At 38.4% G+C, this 18793-nt stretch overlaps 1 protein-coding gene across 7 annotated transcripts in view; it reads right to left on the bottom strand.

Moving 5' to 3' along the window:
* Positions 1-1121: 1121 nt before the first annotated feature.
* The window catches only part of OLA1 (Obg like ATPase 1), a 96173-nt gene continuing 78501 nt past the window's right edge, over positions 1122-18793 (bottom strand). For all 7 annotated transcript variants that reach the window (XM_079981231.1, XM_079981233.1, XM_079981232.1 and 4 more), the window contains 4 exons: positions 9664-9804; positions 8886-8982; positions 6851-6973; positions 1122-1657 (listed from right to left, as the gene is read on the bottom strand). In XM_079981231.1, the coding sequence (XP_079837357.1) occupies positions 1556-1657; positions 6851-6973; positions 8886-8982; positions 9664-9804 (463 nt within the window). In that variant the 3' untranslated portion in view covers positions 1122-1555. The remainder of the gene's footprint in view (positions 1658-6850; positions 6974-8885; positions 8983-9663; positions 9805-18793) is intronic.

The raw sequence follows: 18793 nt of genomic DNA, 5'->3' as shown, positions 1-18793 counted from the left end.
ATATTTATTTTTTAAGGAGAGGGGAAAAAATCAGACCTGTAACATGCTTTGTAAGAGAGCATGTTGGTTAAAAATAAATAAATCTGAAAATACTGTTCTTTGGAAATCTGTTAGGATTTCTAACTCTTAAGTGTGATCTTTTCCCTTTTTCATATAAACTGCTATTTCTTCACCACAGTGACAAAAAAGATACCATCTGTATGACACACACAGATTTCCTGTATCAAATGCCACTCAGGCACAGTTGCCAATATTTTACAATAGGTAGCTTTATGGCATAATGGACTTTGATCTAGAGTCTGGTCTGCTGCAAAGAGAAGCCTAAATGAACGCTGCTAGAATAACAAGAGCAGGCTGGGTGCTTGTGACATCACTAGTGTTTCCTATACACAAATATGTGGGTCTTTATGGAAACATTTCTTCCAGGCTGAATACCTGCAGACGTATGACTTGAGAAATTTCTGTATGTCTTGAGAATTTTTTCTTTATATCCCCTTGGGGCCTGATTAAAATTTTCACTCCAATGTTTTCCCCAAGTTATCTAAATGAACTGCAGTACTTCCAGAGTCTGAAAGGAACACACAGTTAAAACTTTTGCAGCCCATTCATCAATTCATTCTTCTACAACTCATAGATGACGACTTGACTACAGTTTCAGCATGGAACCAGAAATACAAAACCAGGAAAGCAATGCAGCCTCTTCCTTTTCAGTCCTGCTTCTCAAAGGGGAACGCATTAAAGCGCTACAATCTGACTATTTTCAAAGAAAGCCATGCTCAAAATATTGTTGCTCAAGTGCTGAAAGTATATGATTTCAGCACACAATCTTTGCCCTCTCTCAAAATCACTTAAACTGTGTATCTTTTTATCGTATTAGCCACCCACTTGAAGGTAGTCGCAATCTGCAAATGCATTAACTTTTCTGAGACAAATCATTGGCATCCTAATCATCTGATTCCAATGAAAGGCTCCCTCTTAAGACACAATTGCAGCTGCCCCACACTGACAGTTACTGTTTCATACACATCCCTTAAAATTCTGTAATCAGCATTCGCCAGGCGCCATATCACATTCAGCACACCACATTCAGTCAATACAGACATCCCCAAACACACAGAGGCTGGTTTTGTCAAATGTTTTATTGAGTGTAGACATCTGGAGTACTGTAAAACATGCATTATCTGTAGATTCAAAAAGGAGCAAGCCATATTGTCCTCACTGTCAAACATGTCAGGCTTGGCATATATGATGGAGATTAATGAAGTATCATGAGAGTAATATGGTTCCTGAAAAGCTCCTGCAATTTGGAGTAGTCTTAATCATTTGAAATGCAGAGCTGTTCACATTTAAGTGAACTTGTACATTCACTGGAGGTGTCATAATTCAACTCAAAACAAACACAAGGGGTTTCATTTGTGGGGGTTATTTGTCCTTATGTATACAGATTTTTTATTTTATTTCTTGTCTTCAAGATATCCCTATCTAAATTTTAAAAAAACCCATATGCTTTTTAAAGTAACAGAGTTTAATTTTGAGTAATGAACAGATCTGATATTCATTTCTTCTTAGGCTGTTGAGGTGTGTTAAATTTAAAGAAGATAACATCTCCATCTTCAACTATGTAATTTCTGCCTTGCTGTCTGTATTTCCCAGCAGCCTAGGAGAGATAGAAGAATAGATTACTGCATTAAAATGATGCAAGTATTTAAAAAAACCACTATTTTGAAATGCAGTGCGTATTTTGAATAAAATACTATCCGCTCAGAAAAACACTTGGTAGCTGCAAACTTCTTGACTTGGGCAGAATTTGATTGACAAATATATAATCACAATTTATTCCTCACTGCTGATAGTGAAAACAACATTGCTTTGAGATTTTCTCATGTAATGTCAATTGAGTATTTGATTTGGGTCCCTCAAAACAACAGCAAGGTGTTATTTTATTTTATATTAAAATAAACAAAGCTAACAGAAGGTATTTTTAAATCCTCCCTACCTCCTCTTTAAAAAAAATATATTCTCAGTTTTCTTGATAAACAGATGAGCCAGCACTTTAAGAGTTATTTTCAATCAACAAGAGTAAATATGTCTTGACTAAACTGGTTAGGGAAATATATTTCTCTTCCCCTCTGTCAATGAAGCAGCGTGCAATTTGAAAACAGCCAATCCCCTTCTTTCCCCAAGGAAAAGGAGTGATGGGGAAACATCATTGGATCCAAAGAACTATGAGTGGAAGGAGAACTCTTCTGTGTTCTCTTGTGCTAAAATGAATGGGAGACATATTGCAAATACTATTTCCCAAATATTGGGGATGCATTATTGAATAAGAAACAGTGTAGAATGAAAAAAAAAGGTTCTTGTGAAGACACTCAAACCATAAATAGGTTTTGAGAATGAACATACACTGTTTTACATAGTCGAAAGGTACCTTGGGAGCTAATACAATATCACTTTCAGTTCTCATACTCTACGACAGAGAGGAAACAACTTACTGGGCCCTGTGATTCCTACAGCATGCTGAGAGGGGAGCATCAAATGAGGAACAGGCAAGGGGAGGACTCAACAAAGGAAGTAGCTTGGTTGGTGCAGATAATAAATTAGCATTTATTATATCTCCTGGAAACAACCCAACTTAAAAAATGGAAGAGCAGAATAAGCATCTTAATGTGATGTTGTTAAATACGTGTTGGGGGAAGTGTACCTGGGATCCAGTCTGTGTGCAAGTAATGGATTTTAAGGAAGCAAGTGGGCCACGATCTACCTCGTGAGTTAGCATGGATAGGTTGTAATGCAACCAGAAGCAGATGAAAAGATTTGCATTGATAAATCCACACGGAGCCTGTCCACAAAACTAAATCACACACCTGCAATCAGTATTTCAGCGAATGAATTTATTATGCAGGACTGATTATTTTTTCCTCTATGACCTAAATCATTTTTGCAAACGATTCTAAGTACTGAAGGGAAAGCATGGACCATTGCAAATAAGGGAAAGAGGCAAAGGAAGTGAATATATTTTTTTTAAAAAAAACTTTACAATTTAAAGGCAAAACTAGAAACAAGCCTATCTTATCCAGCAGTTTCCAGAGGCAACTTTTATAACAATCTATCGGCAGGAATGTAAGTAATACAAGTTACAGGCAGACAAGAATAACTTTAAGACAAGTGTTCTGTGAAGCTAATGGCTTTTCAAAACAAGCTACTTCTTGTACTTCAGTGACAGGAATTATAGAGATCTATAAACTTGCTACTATTGTTCTCAATCTGACATTATGCCATATTATACGTCCAACATGCTACATACAGGTTCTTGATTCGATACCCACTTACACTGGAGAAAGTCCCAGTGAACTCAGTGGAGCTTACTTTTTGAGTAGACCTGTACAGGACTGCACTGAGAAGCATCTCAGAAACAAGACATGACACCAGGCTTTCCCAACCTGGTGCCCTCTGGATGCTGTTGGGACTACAAATTCCAAGATTCCTCACCACTGGCCATGCTGACTGGGACTGATGTGAGCTGCAATCCAACAACATTTGGAGAGCACCATGTTGAGGAAGGATGCACTATTCTTTGAGCATTGGGTGCTGCAGTAGCTGCCTTTAACCCGTGACAGCACATTTATTACTACCAAATTAGTCCAAGTTCTAACTGTTTTAAGTTAATAGTCTTCTACACATTTGATAGATAACACAGGCATAGCAGTATTCTGACTGTGAAGACTACACCCATGCCAAAAGTCAGGAGTGATTACTGTATTTTTTGCCCTATAAGACTCACTTTTTCCTTCCTAAAAAGTAAGGGGAAATGTGTGTGCGTCTTATGGAGCAAATGCAGGCTGCGCAGCTATGCCAGAAGCCAGAACAGCAAGAGGGATTGCTGCTTTCACTGCGCAGCGATCCCTCTTGCTGTTCTGGCTTCTGAGATTCAGAATACTTTTTTTCTTGTTTTCCTCCTCCAAAAACTAGGTGCATCTTGTGGTCTGGTGCGTCTTACAGAGCGAAAAATACAGTAGTTTAATTAGTGACATGTAGAAAATGTTCTCTACAAATATAAGCTGTGGTCATGGTTAAAATTTAAGATTATACAATTCAACGCTTGCATCTGATGGCCCGAGAGTTCCAATACGTGGGCTTGCATGTGTGTGTTACAGCCTCATTTCACAAGCCGTCTTTTCCTATCCCTGAAACCATGTCAGGCAATGCAGAAGGGAAGCCCCGATCTCTCGCAGGGGTTGGCGACTGAGAGGCATATAAAAGTGTAAGGCTGGATCACTTGGCTTTCTTTATCTCATGCGTGTAACATCCTCATTCAGGTATAGAGGCCAAGGTTCCTCACTGTCTTGCTTCTGGGTTTGGCAACCCAGGAGAGCAGGAAGCACCCAGTTGGATGAGGCAAGAAGATTTTGTGCACTTCTGTAAGGTCTGGACTATCTGGCCAGGATGAGACATATCAGGCCATCGCTAGGCAAGGCTGTTTTGTTAATCCTTCCTCTCTTTCCTACGGGGTGAGAAGGAGGAGGATCTGAGAGAATTGGGGGTGGGGATGTTGAAACAGCAAACCACAACAGGACCTGCCGGCAGCCAACTTTAGATCCCACCAGTAAAACTAGCCGATGGCCAGGAAATTATTAGCTTTTCTGTTGTAGAGTGGCTTAATGTACAAGCATTCTTGGGATAAGCCTGTTTCATTCAAAGTGTCTGTGTTCATTGCTTTCGCAAAGTGGGCATAGTCACTTTTAATGAAATACATTCTGACATACTAATACAAGTATTATGTATTTTAGCTACCAGTTCACAATTAATTAAAAGTGGCTGTGTTCCTTTAAATTCCCCAGAGGCCATTTAATCCATTTTCATTGCTATCAGAAACACTGACTGAAAAAAAAAATCAATACCCATTTGTGAGTCTTGAGTATGTATTAAACAAGACACGTCTAACCAGTTCATTTGCACTTGAAAGCAGCCATCTGTAGAAGCCAGCTTTGCCTAAGCAGATATGATTGCTAATAATGTGATATCCCTGTAGACTACAAAGCCCACACAGAGCTATTCAGTGTATAGTTCACAGCACTGGCATTAAATTAGTTATGCTGTACTGGTGTTAGACACACACAAAATAAACTTGAAAATCGATCAGATTCATAACATACAAAACAACCAACAGCCATGACCACTGTTGTTTCAGCCAAATCTGGGAACTCCCAAAATCAGCTTTGATATATAAACAGAAATAAATAGTGGCCTGTATTGTCTACAATCACAATCTGTTCCAATGTAAAGCCTATGAAAAGTGTAGCTTTCCCAAACATACACTCCTAGAGCTCTGCATTTTTGAAGTGTACCTTGTTAAAAATTACAGAGGTACCTTGCACGCTTATTTATTTAACTATTCGGATTTCCAGCTTACAAATATTTCGAGATTTGCAGTTTTACAAGATTTCTTTAAGCAAGGCAAATTTATTTAATATTCAGATCAAAGCACAGAAAAGTCTTCAGAGAATTTTAGGTGATCACAAGACACCTCATACGAAATATTTTTCACATTTGTAACTAACAGTAATGTGTGTGCTTTGTATAATTTATTATTTGATATATGAATAAGCTTCCTGGCTTCAAAATAATGTGAGATTTATTTATGGCTGCATTTTACTTATTTGGCTAGAGCTTGATTTCACTTTTATAAGGTGGTTCGCGTGCCACAACAAACCAATTATAATGGGATTCCCCTCCCCCGCATCACATACACTTCCCGGGGTTCAAACAGACCTATTAAAACCCTGCTGCTCAGCACAATCTTCTTTAGTGACACTACTGAGAATAACCTACATTTCAAATTATGTTACTGCATACCTGAAAAGCTATCAAACAGAAGACAAAGAGATACAATCTTCTAAACCTTTTAATGCATTCTGAAAGAATGCTTTGAATATTGCCAAATTTGAACTCTTTTCTTCTTTTTCACCGTGCTAGCAAACATGATAGGAAAGCCCAAACGAGACCACCTTAAAAGACTGAAAATCTGAACCATATTGCAACAACAAAAATGTGGTTATTTAACTCCAGATTTAGTAAGATCTAAATCTGATTGTATCTGTTATTATCTGATAACAACACAGTTATGGGCTGTTAGCAGGGCACAACTTTGGGCACCTAATCAGTTTCTGCCCTCTAGTGTTGTGAAAGAAGATGAAATTCCCCATCTTCATAAAGGTAAGGCATCATACAAACCATCTGTTAGAATAAGTGTTCCCTTCTCATTAATTTATGTGGCTACAATAAAGGAAGTAATAATAAAGGAAACAATCAGGAAGTAACGTTCTCAGATGCTACAGTTAGAAGAAAATCTTGCAGCTTACTATACTTCAGAAATTACCTGCTTAATTATGTGTTCAGGTGTTTTATTCAATCCACAAATAGGTTAACCATTTTAACAGAACAGATCATATCCCGTTCATGCTGTATATAAAATACATCCCTAAATGTTTGCCAAAGAACTATAGTTTTGTTACAGCAAACAGATGTAACAGAACAAACAGATACATATTATCTTTCTTTAACTGATCTAACAATGATCTAACAACTGCTATATATGCTAGCATTAACAAGTGGTGCAGTTTGCAATGATAAAGTTAAAATGTTAGTATTATTGCCCAGTCTGAAACATCAAGTGTTATTGCTTGCTCTTTAATGTTTACATTTGTCCTAGTAACTGTCATACCATATTATGCCATATCTTAACTGTATCTTAATTCTTGGCCAAAATGTAAACTGTATGTGCTCTATTTTTAGCATTGACTTCTCTCCAATCAAGTCTTAAAATAAGAAAATTGTGTTAAGGGAAGCTCACCTTGACAGCTGATTCTGAACCTCCTTCTTTAAAATCTTCAAATTTCATTACTTCAGCCATAATGAATCCCTTTTCAAAATCAGTGTGAATCTTTCCTGCAGCCTGAGGAGCCTTCGTCCCTTTCTGTCAAAGAGAAAAACCAGGAGAAAATTAATTGTATTTAGGAAGATTGATTGTGCAAGCGAGATTTCTCTATTGTAATGTGCTTTCAAGATCTGCTGAAACTTAGTTACGTATCAGTTAAAACGTCAGGAATCCAAATAGCTAATTTTCAGCACTGGGCCACAGGCAGACACTTTTAGCAGAGATAAACAAACTGGTATTAAAAAAAGGCAGGCTTTGTTTCTTCCTAATGCATATCAACTGCTATATTGATTTTGGATACTGTGTAGGTTTTGCAGGAATTCAATCTTTACAGTGAAAGAGAAATAAACACGTTAAATAACTTTAAAAACTATACGGTCCCAGGTGTTAGTTCAAAATAAATGATTCTGATTATCTTAAAATTCTATAAAAACAATTTATTTACAGCATTGATCCAAAACATGGACACTGTCTAAGCATGAGAACACTGAAATAAAGTATATTAAAAATTAACATTTTAAAGTCATTAAATGGTATATTTAAAATGCGATGTAACAACTGAAACAATCCATAACCACCTATTTACATGCAAATAGCCCTGATATATTTAAATTATGAAGAATGCATTATAATTGCTTCATGTGTTAAACTACAAGGGCATCTATTCTATGCACACACAAGCATGGAAAGAAATTTGAGAAATAATGGTGACCTAAAGGCTGCTTAATAAACCATGTTAAAGTGCTAAGGAGTCTGACACTGTAAAGCATAGTTTTTACAATAAAAGATGTATTGGGTTAATATGGCTACCCACTGATGCTTACCTGACTAAATCTCTCAGCACATTAAATCAAAGATACTTACAATCAGTCTTAAGATAAACCAGCTTTCAGATTTCTAGCAAAGGAAAGGCATTTCTGCTACTCTATGAGCAAGTGTCTTTGAACACATTATCCTGAGCTATGTCAAAGTGCACCATCAAACTAAATACGCTTTTATGTTTTTCAAAATGATTTAGTGTGCTTCTTGTGAAGTATCTAAATATCTGCAGCATTATTTTAATTTAAAATTTACTGAAGTTGGTCAGGCCAAACCAAATTATTATAAAAAGATATAAAAACAGTACTAATAATATCCGTCACATAGCAAACTCAAACTGAAGCAGAAGCATGTTAATGGACAAAATATTGCATTTACTATCTTGAAGAACTTATGTTTTCATTAGATCAAAAACAGAGTTTGTAGTAACATGCATCTGAAAAGAGAGCTACCCTCTATATTAAAATATATTTACATTAAAAAAGCAAACCATTATACAGCTCAGCTTTTACTGTCCTCGGGGAATAAATTAGCCACCCTGACAGTAATCAGTTTACATCAATATACATTTTTAAGGCATATGTAAAGACTTGATATGAACACATAAAACCATCAAAATAAACTACTCCTAAATATTCAAATCTGTATTCCCCCCCCCCCCAGCAGAACTGTGTACCCGCACAGAGTATAATCATGTTATATTGCTTTTATTGCTGAAAATGTAATCCGAGCAAAGCAAAAGGAGGAAAGAACCACCCGCAACCCAAACAAACTTAGCGAATACAAAATGAAAAGCAACATCAATTTCACTGCAGACAAACCCAGTCACACAGATTAAGCAAGCACAATACTGGTATGTCTTATCTCTGACCACAGGAGGAGGGTAGACAGATTCTACAGGATGAAGAAATTCAGACTATGTAATAGGCAGAATCAATTGTTACCTGCCTCAATCAATGCAGCTCCACTTTCACTGTTCAGCAGCTCACAAATAATTAAAGTTATCCTGGACAAAAACCTCATCTGTAATGACTAGCTAACCGCCACCATGACAAACTTCAAAGTCAGTGATATCAATCTGAATTCAATAGTGTGGAACTGGATATAGCTGATGAATAAGTATGAATCTTACCCTGATGGTCCATGCACGCACTTCATCGGGGCCTGCAGTGAAAAAGTATTCTAGTTGGAGTGCTGCATACCCAGCCTTAATGATCTTTGGTAAAGCACTAAAATAAAATGGAAACAAGGCCATTCAACTTATACACAAGAAAAAAACCTAAATGCCTCAACCATTCCATTTTGGGAGGGGGGAAAGAGACTATCCATTCGAAAGATTCTGAATCTTTCTTCTCATCTCTACTTTTAAGCATACTGATAATTGTAATAAGTGCATAATAAAAGCTCTCAGATGCTATTCTGAAATGGCAGCCATAGAAATCATACTTGATTTCTTCATAAATTTGGCAAAATGCAGAAAGGCAGCGTTTGGGTCTCCCGTTATTGGAGGACCCCAAGTCGCGAGAGCATTGTTATTTGACTAAAATTAAAACAGTGAAATAATTTATTGCTGTTATTCAGAGAAACTAACAGCGACATATTCTCTCTCTCCCCCCAACTCAGCCTCCTCCCTGTGGATGACCAGAGAGTTTTGGTGATCATTCCTTTTAAAAAATATACATAACTAATACCTATGGTATAATTAAAACACTGTACAGAGATGACAGATGACAGTTAAAAACTTAATTTAAAATAAATCTTTTCACTCTGTCTCATGGTAAAGAAAGGAGAAGATTCCCTCTTTATAATGGTAATTACTCTGTCATTTATTATTCTATCAGCGCAAGCAATTAAATTACTGCAAGGAAATAGTTGATAATAAAGTGTAGGGAAAATGAATGCTAATTAACCTTTGTGTCATGTTCTCTTCCAGATACTTCTGTTTCTCCTCAGCACTCATTTCTTGCAACTTGAGTTCCAAGGCCCCACTAAAAGGTATGACCAAGGCGCCTGGGTCATGCTTGTCCACCCACTCTTTAATTTTTATCAACCTGTAGACAAAAAAGGGCACAACATTATCTTGTAGTGCATGCATGACTGTACCACATTCATTATTATCAAGTAGCACATACATATTCATAAGAATTGCACGGTTTTATGATGCCATCTTTTTGTGTATTGCTTTCCAAGGTCAAGGCATTAACAGGCAGCAATTGCTTCAGGTGTACTTCATTAATATTTTACTGTTATCTGCTTTTATTCTCGCACATTATAATCTACATGGAACACGGACGGATTTTTAAACGGGCTCGAAATCTGGCTAGGGTTTGAAAGGGGTCACAAATGAAAGCTGCACATTCTAAAGACACTTTAGGTGTGCTCCAAGCGTTGTGTCTTGCGCTCAAAGAAGTAGGGCTATCCATTTGGTTACAATAAAAAAATAAAAAATCACACCAAAAAGAGCCTTAATTCCCTGCAGGCCTTCTTTTTATTACTGTTTCCAACTGCCTAGAGCAGCTACAGGAACTGTAAAAATATCTGTGGACAACAGACCAGGCAATATCTGCATTCTGCCATGTGTATTGTATGGCTACAAATGCATTCAGGATCTTTTTCCCAGTACTACCTACATCTCCGCTAACTCTACAAGGCACATCCTCTTCACTGTACTACCCTCTCCCACCCCCAAATATGCTTACAAATGTCATTTAGTAATAGATGAAACCAAGGCCTGTCTAGTCCAGCATCCTGTTCTCACAGTGGCCAACCAGATACTTAAAGAAAACCCCACAAGGACTTGGAGGGCGACAGCGCTCTCCCCACTTGTGCTTCCCAGCAACTCCTATACAAAGGCATAGTGCTGGCTTTGACCTACAAAACCTTCAAATGGCTCAGGACCGCAAGACCTCAAGAATCGCCTCTCTCCATATGACCTACAAATTCTCTTAAGGTCCTTCTTCGTGTGCCTCCTCTGCAAGAAGTCCAGAGGTCTGGCAACACGAGAACGGGCCTTCTCTGCAGTGGCTCCCCATTTGTGGAACGCTCTCCCCAGGGAGGTTCAGCTGACGCCTTCATTATACACCTTTAGGCGTCAGGCAAAAACGTTCCTCTTTAACCGGGCCTATGGCTGATTGACATCCAGTGCCCTTTTTAAAATGTGTTGGAGGGGGATTATTGGTTTTTGTTTTTGTTTCCATTGTGTATTTTGTGTCTTTATATTGCGATTTTATGTTGTGAACACACTAATAATGCAAGCAGCCTTCGATAATGTCATCCTCCATAAATCACCTGTTAAAATCATCCAAGTTGGTGGTCATCGCTATTATCTTGTGGCAGGTTTTGTATGAAGAAATACATCCTTTCGCCTGTCCTGAATCCTCAGCTTCATTGCATGACCTCAGGTTCTAACATTTTGAGGGAGAAAAAATTGTCCACTTTCTCCACTCATGAACAATTTTATACATTTCTATCATGTCCGCCCTTCTTCTCCTCTTCTTCTAAACTAAAAAGCCCCCAAAGCATTTCCTCACCAGAGAGCTGCTCCAGCCCCTCGACCATTTCAGCTGCCCTTTCCTGCATCTTTTCCAACTCTGCAATGTAATTTCTGAGTTGCAAAAAGTAGAACTGTACACAATATTTGAAGCGTGGTTGCACCATGAGATCTTCGTAACAGCATTAGGATACTGGCAGTTTAATTTTCATTTTATTTTCCCTACTGAACTTCCAACACGGAATTTGTCTTTTTCAAAGCTGCCATACACCTGGTCAACATTCTGAATAAACCATCCACCATCTTTTTTCTACTTAAGTCACTGCGGTACCAGCAGCGCATGTGCCAGTTTTTGTAACGACCAACAATGGCAACGTTAGACTGCAAAACTGCAACAAAACATTGCAGTGTAAAATGTTCCTGTTCAGAGTTCTTACCAGTTATAGTCATGCCTTCTTCAACCATAATCCCCTCCTCAACCATTACTATTATTATTATTAGTAGTAGTAGTAATTATTGAATTTATATACCGCCCTATAGCCGGGCATCTTAGGGCAGTTCAGAGAATAATTAGTATTCTGTGCCAAGTGAACATTCTGTTCTCAATGGGCTGCTTTTGGGAGTGTTCCCCTCTTAGGTTTTATGTGCTAAACTAGCCCATTATTATTATTATTATTATTATTATTATTATTATTATTCACCCTATACCTGCAGGTCTCAGGGCGGTTCACAGGATAAAATCAGAATATAAAACCACAAAATACATAAATCAAAATAAAAACAACCCAGTAACCCCCCTGCACTTCAATATACAAAATACTTCATTATCTATGGTTACTGTCTTGCCAGATTAAACAGCAATAACCAGTATTAGTACAATAATGCATATATGGCAAAAGAAACAAATGGCAGTAATATTTGAGTGTAACATTGATGCTAAGTTGGTTCCGTGGAATAGATTAAAACCTTGGTGATGGGGGTAAGAAACACAACATTCCTCCACAAGCAAAAATGTCAGTGTGAAAATGGCGCTTGGTTATAAACACAGACAAGATATTAGGATATCAAACAGATGGCACTCCAGCCCAACAGGAGGAAGCTGTGAGCAAACACATTTCCACTTGAAAACCTCCCTACCGCTTACGTATAAGGCTGCTAATGGAGCACGTTATGATCACCAGAGGTACAACCTGGTGCAGAACTCTATACATGCCCATCCTAAACAGTAAACTAGGTTCAGGCACAGCCTATCCCCTGACCTACTTGCCTATACAGTGGTGAACACAATTTCTTCATGCCATCTTCTAGGCTACCACTGGCCAATCTGGTGCTCTCTATAGGTTTTGGATGTTAACTCCATTTAGCCCCATGTGTCCAAAAAAACCCACAACCCTTTAGGGCACTAGGTTGGGAAGGCTGATCTAGGCTGTGGAGAGAGTAATGGGCATAACAGCCTCTTGTACCACTTGTGGTTTGCCTTGGACAATGTCCAAATCCTGCCAGAAAACAAGCGATCATCAGCGGCCAGCTTAGTAAAAATTAATAGCCAGTTGACTACAGAGGAAAACAGAAGGCTTGTTTGCCTTCAGAGACAACAGCAGAGACAACTGAGTCAGCACCCTGTAAATTAATTAATAGCTGCTAGTGGCCAAGCAGGACCCAGTGCAGGTACAGGGACATCAGAGGCCTGGAACAATGTTTCCAGCTGGTAAAAAGATTCACACTAGTAGGCTGCAGGCCCAGGCACATTATACATCACTCCATTTTCCTGGTTGGCAGTTAGCTGTGGGAAACAAGACTTTGTTCGTCTCATGTTGCTGCTGAACTCCACAGAATTCACATTAGTGGACACATGATGCTTGTAGCATAGTACACAATCAATTCGGATGTAATTTAAATGTAGTTGTCTGAGGATTAAGACTAGATATGTGAGGGTTGTAATATTGTGGATGTTACACACACTTTGAAATATAAGGAAGCAAGCCACATACAGGCCTGAAGCGAGTTTTATTTAGATTTTTAGACCTATTCATTTTCCAGCTCTGGACTATGGGTTTTATGCTATTTTGGTAACCTAGTTTGAAACTGTGGGCATACAAACCTTTAAATAATTCATGCAAATGTCGAAATTAAACGAAACCAAAAGTTCATCAGTTCTCATTTGTCAAAGAAAACAGCAGGAGATCAGAGCTATTATAAGATTACGTGTACGGTGGACAAAGAATACAGAAGTTCCTTCAACAGTTTGCACACGTGTGTTACATAACACTGTCCTTTCGTTACTTGTGCAAATGCCCAGTCCATAGATTTCAATGCTCTTTATATTGCATTGCTGCTTCCTCTCCAGAATATTGGAAGGGCACAGTTTAGCACCAAAGACAGTTACTGAGTCATTGTTGGCATTTTAAGAATTTAACAGCAGCTTTATTTTATAGGTATGACAGCTTTGGTCTATAAAATAATTGGATAGCAAAAGTTCCCACACCTGCAATTTCATAACACCCCCTCACACGGCAATAGCCAGCCCATTCCAAGTCGAGGGTCTCACGATTCCTTTCCAGAAAGTTTGTTGTTCCCCCAGGACACTGTTTGCAGCTCTGCAGAGTCTTCTTTGAGCAGCTGCCTGCACACTGTGGCGCTGCGGTGGGAGAACTCACTGCTGAACGTGCACACGGGGAATGTGAAGAAAGCTTTGTATGGGCTAATGGCGATGCTGCAGGCCCCAACAAGGGGGTTAAGGGTGCGGGACAGCATGGTAAGAGGTCTATACTAACTTCTATGGAGCAGCCTTCATTTTAGTTCAACGTGTGTGGGGCAGCAGAATTTCATCCCAAGCGACCAGATTGCCATTCTACTAAAAAAAATTCCCTAATAATGTGCAGAGGTGTGCAAGCATTTATTTTGGGTTTGTATCAATGTGCTGTGTTTTTGGACTAATTGAGATAATGTACCATGTGACCACATCTAAAAGAAAGCACAAAACATAAAAGCAAAAAGCAGTTTTAATATATTTCTAAAATTCAATACGGGTTTTTGTTTTCTAAAAATGGTCATCATAACTAAAACTAAGAATGCTGTGGAACAAGATAAGAAATAATTACTTTGGCTAAAACACCAATTCCGAATAATAATAGTGCTACACTCATTTTAAGGGCTTTTCTGTCGAGTCCTTAGAGAGATTATTTGCATTCCTCAGGTATTCTATTGTACAATTCAGATGAATAAAGACTTACAAATCATTCCTCCACTGCCAGTGAGAGACTTTGATCCAGTGAATACACTATTGTACCTTAACTATAATTGGCAAAAAACCTGACAGTGTGTAGAGCATCACAAGCTTAATAACAAAGGAGAATATCTCAGAGTGTTGACAGATGATCTTCATAATGCAGAAGCAGAGCTGGTACATTTTAGCAATAAATGAGCATGGAGGTCTAAAGGTCTCTGAAGTGACTGACATCAGACCTGCCACTAGCTCAGTACACAAATAGGGTACTGCATCATCCTGTAAAGACAGGTTCTTTGCTTGCACATCTCACTTTTGTGACTTTCAGTGTAAAATAAAAAATAGTTTAAAAGATGCATTACAGAATACTCAAAACATTAATATAAACTAATGAAACTAAAATGGAAGGTGGCTGCTGTCTCTAAGCAGCAATCTCTTATGTTTAGGTCAACAAAACCACCATTGTAAAGGATACTTATCCAAAGCTATGTTGATATCAAACAACACCAACATATCACCCCTCTTAAGTGTAGTGTAGTCAATTGGATAGTCAAACAAGCAAAAAACTGAATAGTCAAACAGGTATTCCGTTCCATCGTATCTACTCCAGAAACCAGTTCTGGGTTTATCTAATAAGAATGACTAAATAAATAATTATTATCTAATAATAATAACAACTAAAAGGATTCATTGCCCAACATCATTCTTTGCACTATGAAAGAGAGCATAGCAATCGGTCAGAGAGAAGGCAAAAGGCATTTAGTTTTCCATGTATGCTACACAGTGAAGCATCACTTGTCCTGGATTGCAAGACTTGAGCCTATCCATTTGCCAGAGTGAACTTCTAGCTCTTTGGCTCCACATATCAACCCAAAAAATCTGTCTACCAAACTTCATCTAAAAATGCTAACACCAACTCCATAATCAACTCACTTCTGCAGACACAGCTATATTATTTTCTTTTCCAGATAAATACAGCAGTTTGAATAAAAAAGGTTCTGGAAAATGCAGATAATGTAGACTTAAGAGGTCTCTTCTCACACCTAAAGAATGTCAAGTTTTTTCCTTTCTCTCTCTCTCGCTCTCTTTTTTTGCTAGGTTCTTCTTTGAGGTGCTTCAGTCTTTGCCTCCCTGCACAGCTGCTTTGAAGTACAGGACAAGGCAGTGCAAAATGGGGCTCTTTGAGGTTTTATGGCTTGGCACTTGAATGCTTTCAGCCACACCCAGTTCCAGACTCCTACTTCCACAATCATAAATAAAAATGTCAGAAGTAAACGAAAATAGGAAACTATGATTCCTGATGTGCTCCTAAAGTGTTTAGAAATGAAAGGAGGCACTGGGATTTGATTGTAAAAGATGAGTTAAAACCTAGAATAAACTGGTTCTGAACCACTCCAAATTCCTCAAAACCTTGAGTGTGCAGGGAAGCCGTGCATGTCTAGTGACATCATCAGACAGTGCCTTTTCTCACCTGTTTTTTCTGGAGTTGAGCCAGAACATATTTGCATGTCCACCCCAATCAGAACCCAGAAATCTGGCCAAAAATTCCATTAAGGTAGAATTTCACAGCATTTCTAGAAGTCTTTAGAATTAATTTTTTAGTTTTTGTCCCATTGGCAAAGCGGCATGAGACACCCAAGAGGCCATTTTGCTCATTTACATTCACTTAATGAGTGGAAGAGATACAGGACAGAAGGTAAGAGTACGATCCTTAAAAGGAGGAAAGATATATTTAATATTTGCTCAAAGGCAATCCCATAAACTGAAGCTTAATTCCTGAACAGAGTCAGTTAATGATTTTGACACATTTTCACCTATACAAATCAAATCATCCTCAAAGCCACGCCAAAGAAGAGAAACCATTGGCTTTGGAACAAGGCACAATGAAGTAAAATACATTATGACTACTAGATATCTGTCAGAAACTGAAAATGGATTTTCTTGCTGCACTTCTGCAGATCTCATGAAAACACGCACAAAACAGTAAAAAGCAAAGACTGGAAAGATCTAGTCTTTGCTGCTTTTCTGCTTTATAAGGATCAAGGACAGTAAGCAGATAATTATACCATTTAGGAATCTTCTGTACTTGTGTGAGTTTCAAAGTTATGAAGTAAACACTGAAAACCTGTCTCTTCAGAGCAAAGCCTTATATGTATAATTTCAAAACATTTAATTTTTAAATTTAATTATGCTGCTTCAATATTTCAACAGAAATCTGGAAATAGTTTGCATTGGGGATAATGGCATGAGAAAATGAGAAGCAAAGGGTTTTGGCATGGCTGCCTAATACTTATTTACACATGCAAACACTGGTGTCTGGACAGACTCAGAAGGTATCTTAAAAGTTGTACTGATTATGCATCTTTATTTATTGTAAACCATTTTGAGAACTCCAGAAGGTAAGCAGTGTGTAAATGGAAATAATCATCATAGTATTTCTGAGTGTTCTTCAAAGGCTGCCCCATGTGAAGTACCGTATTTTTTGCACCATAACACTCACTTTTTTCCTCCTAAAAAGTAAGGGGAAATGTCTGTGCGTGTTATGGAGGTAATGCCTACGGGTGGCATGCCTACGGATTTTCCTCCGCTAAAAACTATGTGCGTGTTATGGTCGGGTGCGTGTTATAGAGCGAAAAATACGGTACTTCACAGTAGTCCAGCTTGGATGTAACAAGTGCATTCATGGCTGAAGCTAGGCCTACTTTCCATAGACAGGCTGTTTTGATAGCATAAATGATAATTTTCATCTTAGACCTTCCTGATTCAGGATTTCCCCCGTTCCCTGATGCAGTGAGCCTCCATATTGTCTTTTTGAAAAGGGGTGTAAGATTTGACAATTCCACAAAATATGGAGCTGTGTTTTGGGGATAGAATATATATAAGCTGCTAGGATTCTATCTAGCATGTAGATCTTTTAAAGCCCTATGGGCCACACCCCGACATAATGCTATCCTCAGTCTCAGATGCAATGGCTTGAAAATTAGCCCACTTGCCAAATCCAGCTTCTAGTTGATACACAAGTTTAGTAGTGTACACCCAGCAAATCTCCCAAGAATAAAAGCAGGTGGCCACTGAACAACCCAATGGATTCCTTCACTGTATTTCTTCGAAGGTCAGCAATTAAACTCATGTAGAAGCAACATAAACAGGCTACCCTGGCAGCAAAGCAAAGACTGTGTTATTATAGACATGTTCTTTAGTGATAATGGATTGTATCCAAAGCAACGCTAAGTAACTTGTTCTGTTAGCAGAAGGATTTACGCTCTCCTCTCTCCTCCCCCAGTGGCCCTTAAATCTGTTCCCACATCCCTCCAAAGCAGATTGGGGGAGGGTTTGGTGAGTTCCATTGTGCAAGCGTAAATCTTTGTGCTAACAAAACAAGTGCACTGGATGCCACTCACTGTCCATCCTTATGACTTGTTAGTTCCATATAAGCCTGCTCCATATAGTCATAGTCTTTGATATAAATATTTCTAAACAAACAAATGAATATGCTGGTTCATACATTCACCAGATTCTAGAGCTTAATTCAACATGGTGGAGCAGAATGATCTCCTTCCTTCCACCATTCAAATAATTTCCTGTGTCAACTGCAGCCTCCATATGGATAGCCAATTCCATTAAAATGTCTATCTCTCTTCCGCACCTTCTTGAGGTAGACAAACTTCGGAAATGGCATTTCCATGAAGCCTAGGAAGCGGTCACCGGAAACCATCCACGTGGTGGATCATCATGAGGTACACTCCACTACCTATTTCAGTGCCTGCTCCTGATGAATGCATGATCGCTGGCTCAATCTCAATGGAATCTTAAACAGGAAGTCATGAATGTTGTTGGCATTATAGCAATTACAAGAATATTAATCAGCGCAAGGGTTGTATCATTGCAGACGAAGAGTCAGCTACAGCTATTACATTTCGGACACATACTCCTCCCAAGATCCATTTTTGGTATAAGCAAATAGTGCACCCAATTTGTTGATTTCTTTTGGTTGGATCATTCGTCCTTATTTTGCCCCCCACGTCCGGTACTTCTGGGTTTTAAGTACATAAATTCCAGGAGGAAGCATATTTAGAATTCTTCATTCATGCTTCCCTCCTCAATACAACAAAGCAAACATGGTGATGGTACCAATACTGGAGATATACTAATCCCCAGTTCACTAAAAACAAACAAATAAAAAGCTTAAGAACACTGAAAGTGTACCAAAGCAGCTCATCAGGTAATGAACTAAAGTTATGCTCACATATTCTACATCTTTTTGAATTGCTAAGGAAGAAAACAAAGATGACCCGTTCCTATACCTTTGCAGTTTGCGCATTAT

The sequence above is a fragment of the Podarcis cretensis genome (genome assembly GCF_951804945.1).
Source record: "Podarcis cretensis genome assembly, chromosome: 1".
NCBI lineage: Eukaryota > Metazoa > Chordata > Lepidosauria > Squamata > Lacertidae > Podarcis > Podarcis cretensis.
This window is presented reverse-complemented; position numbering and strand designations above follow the sequence as displayed.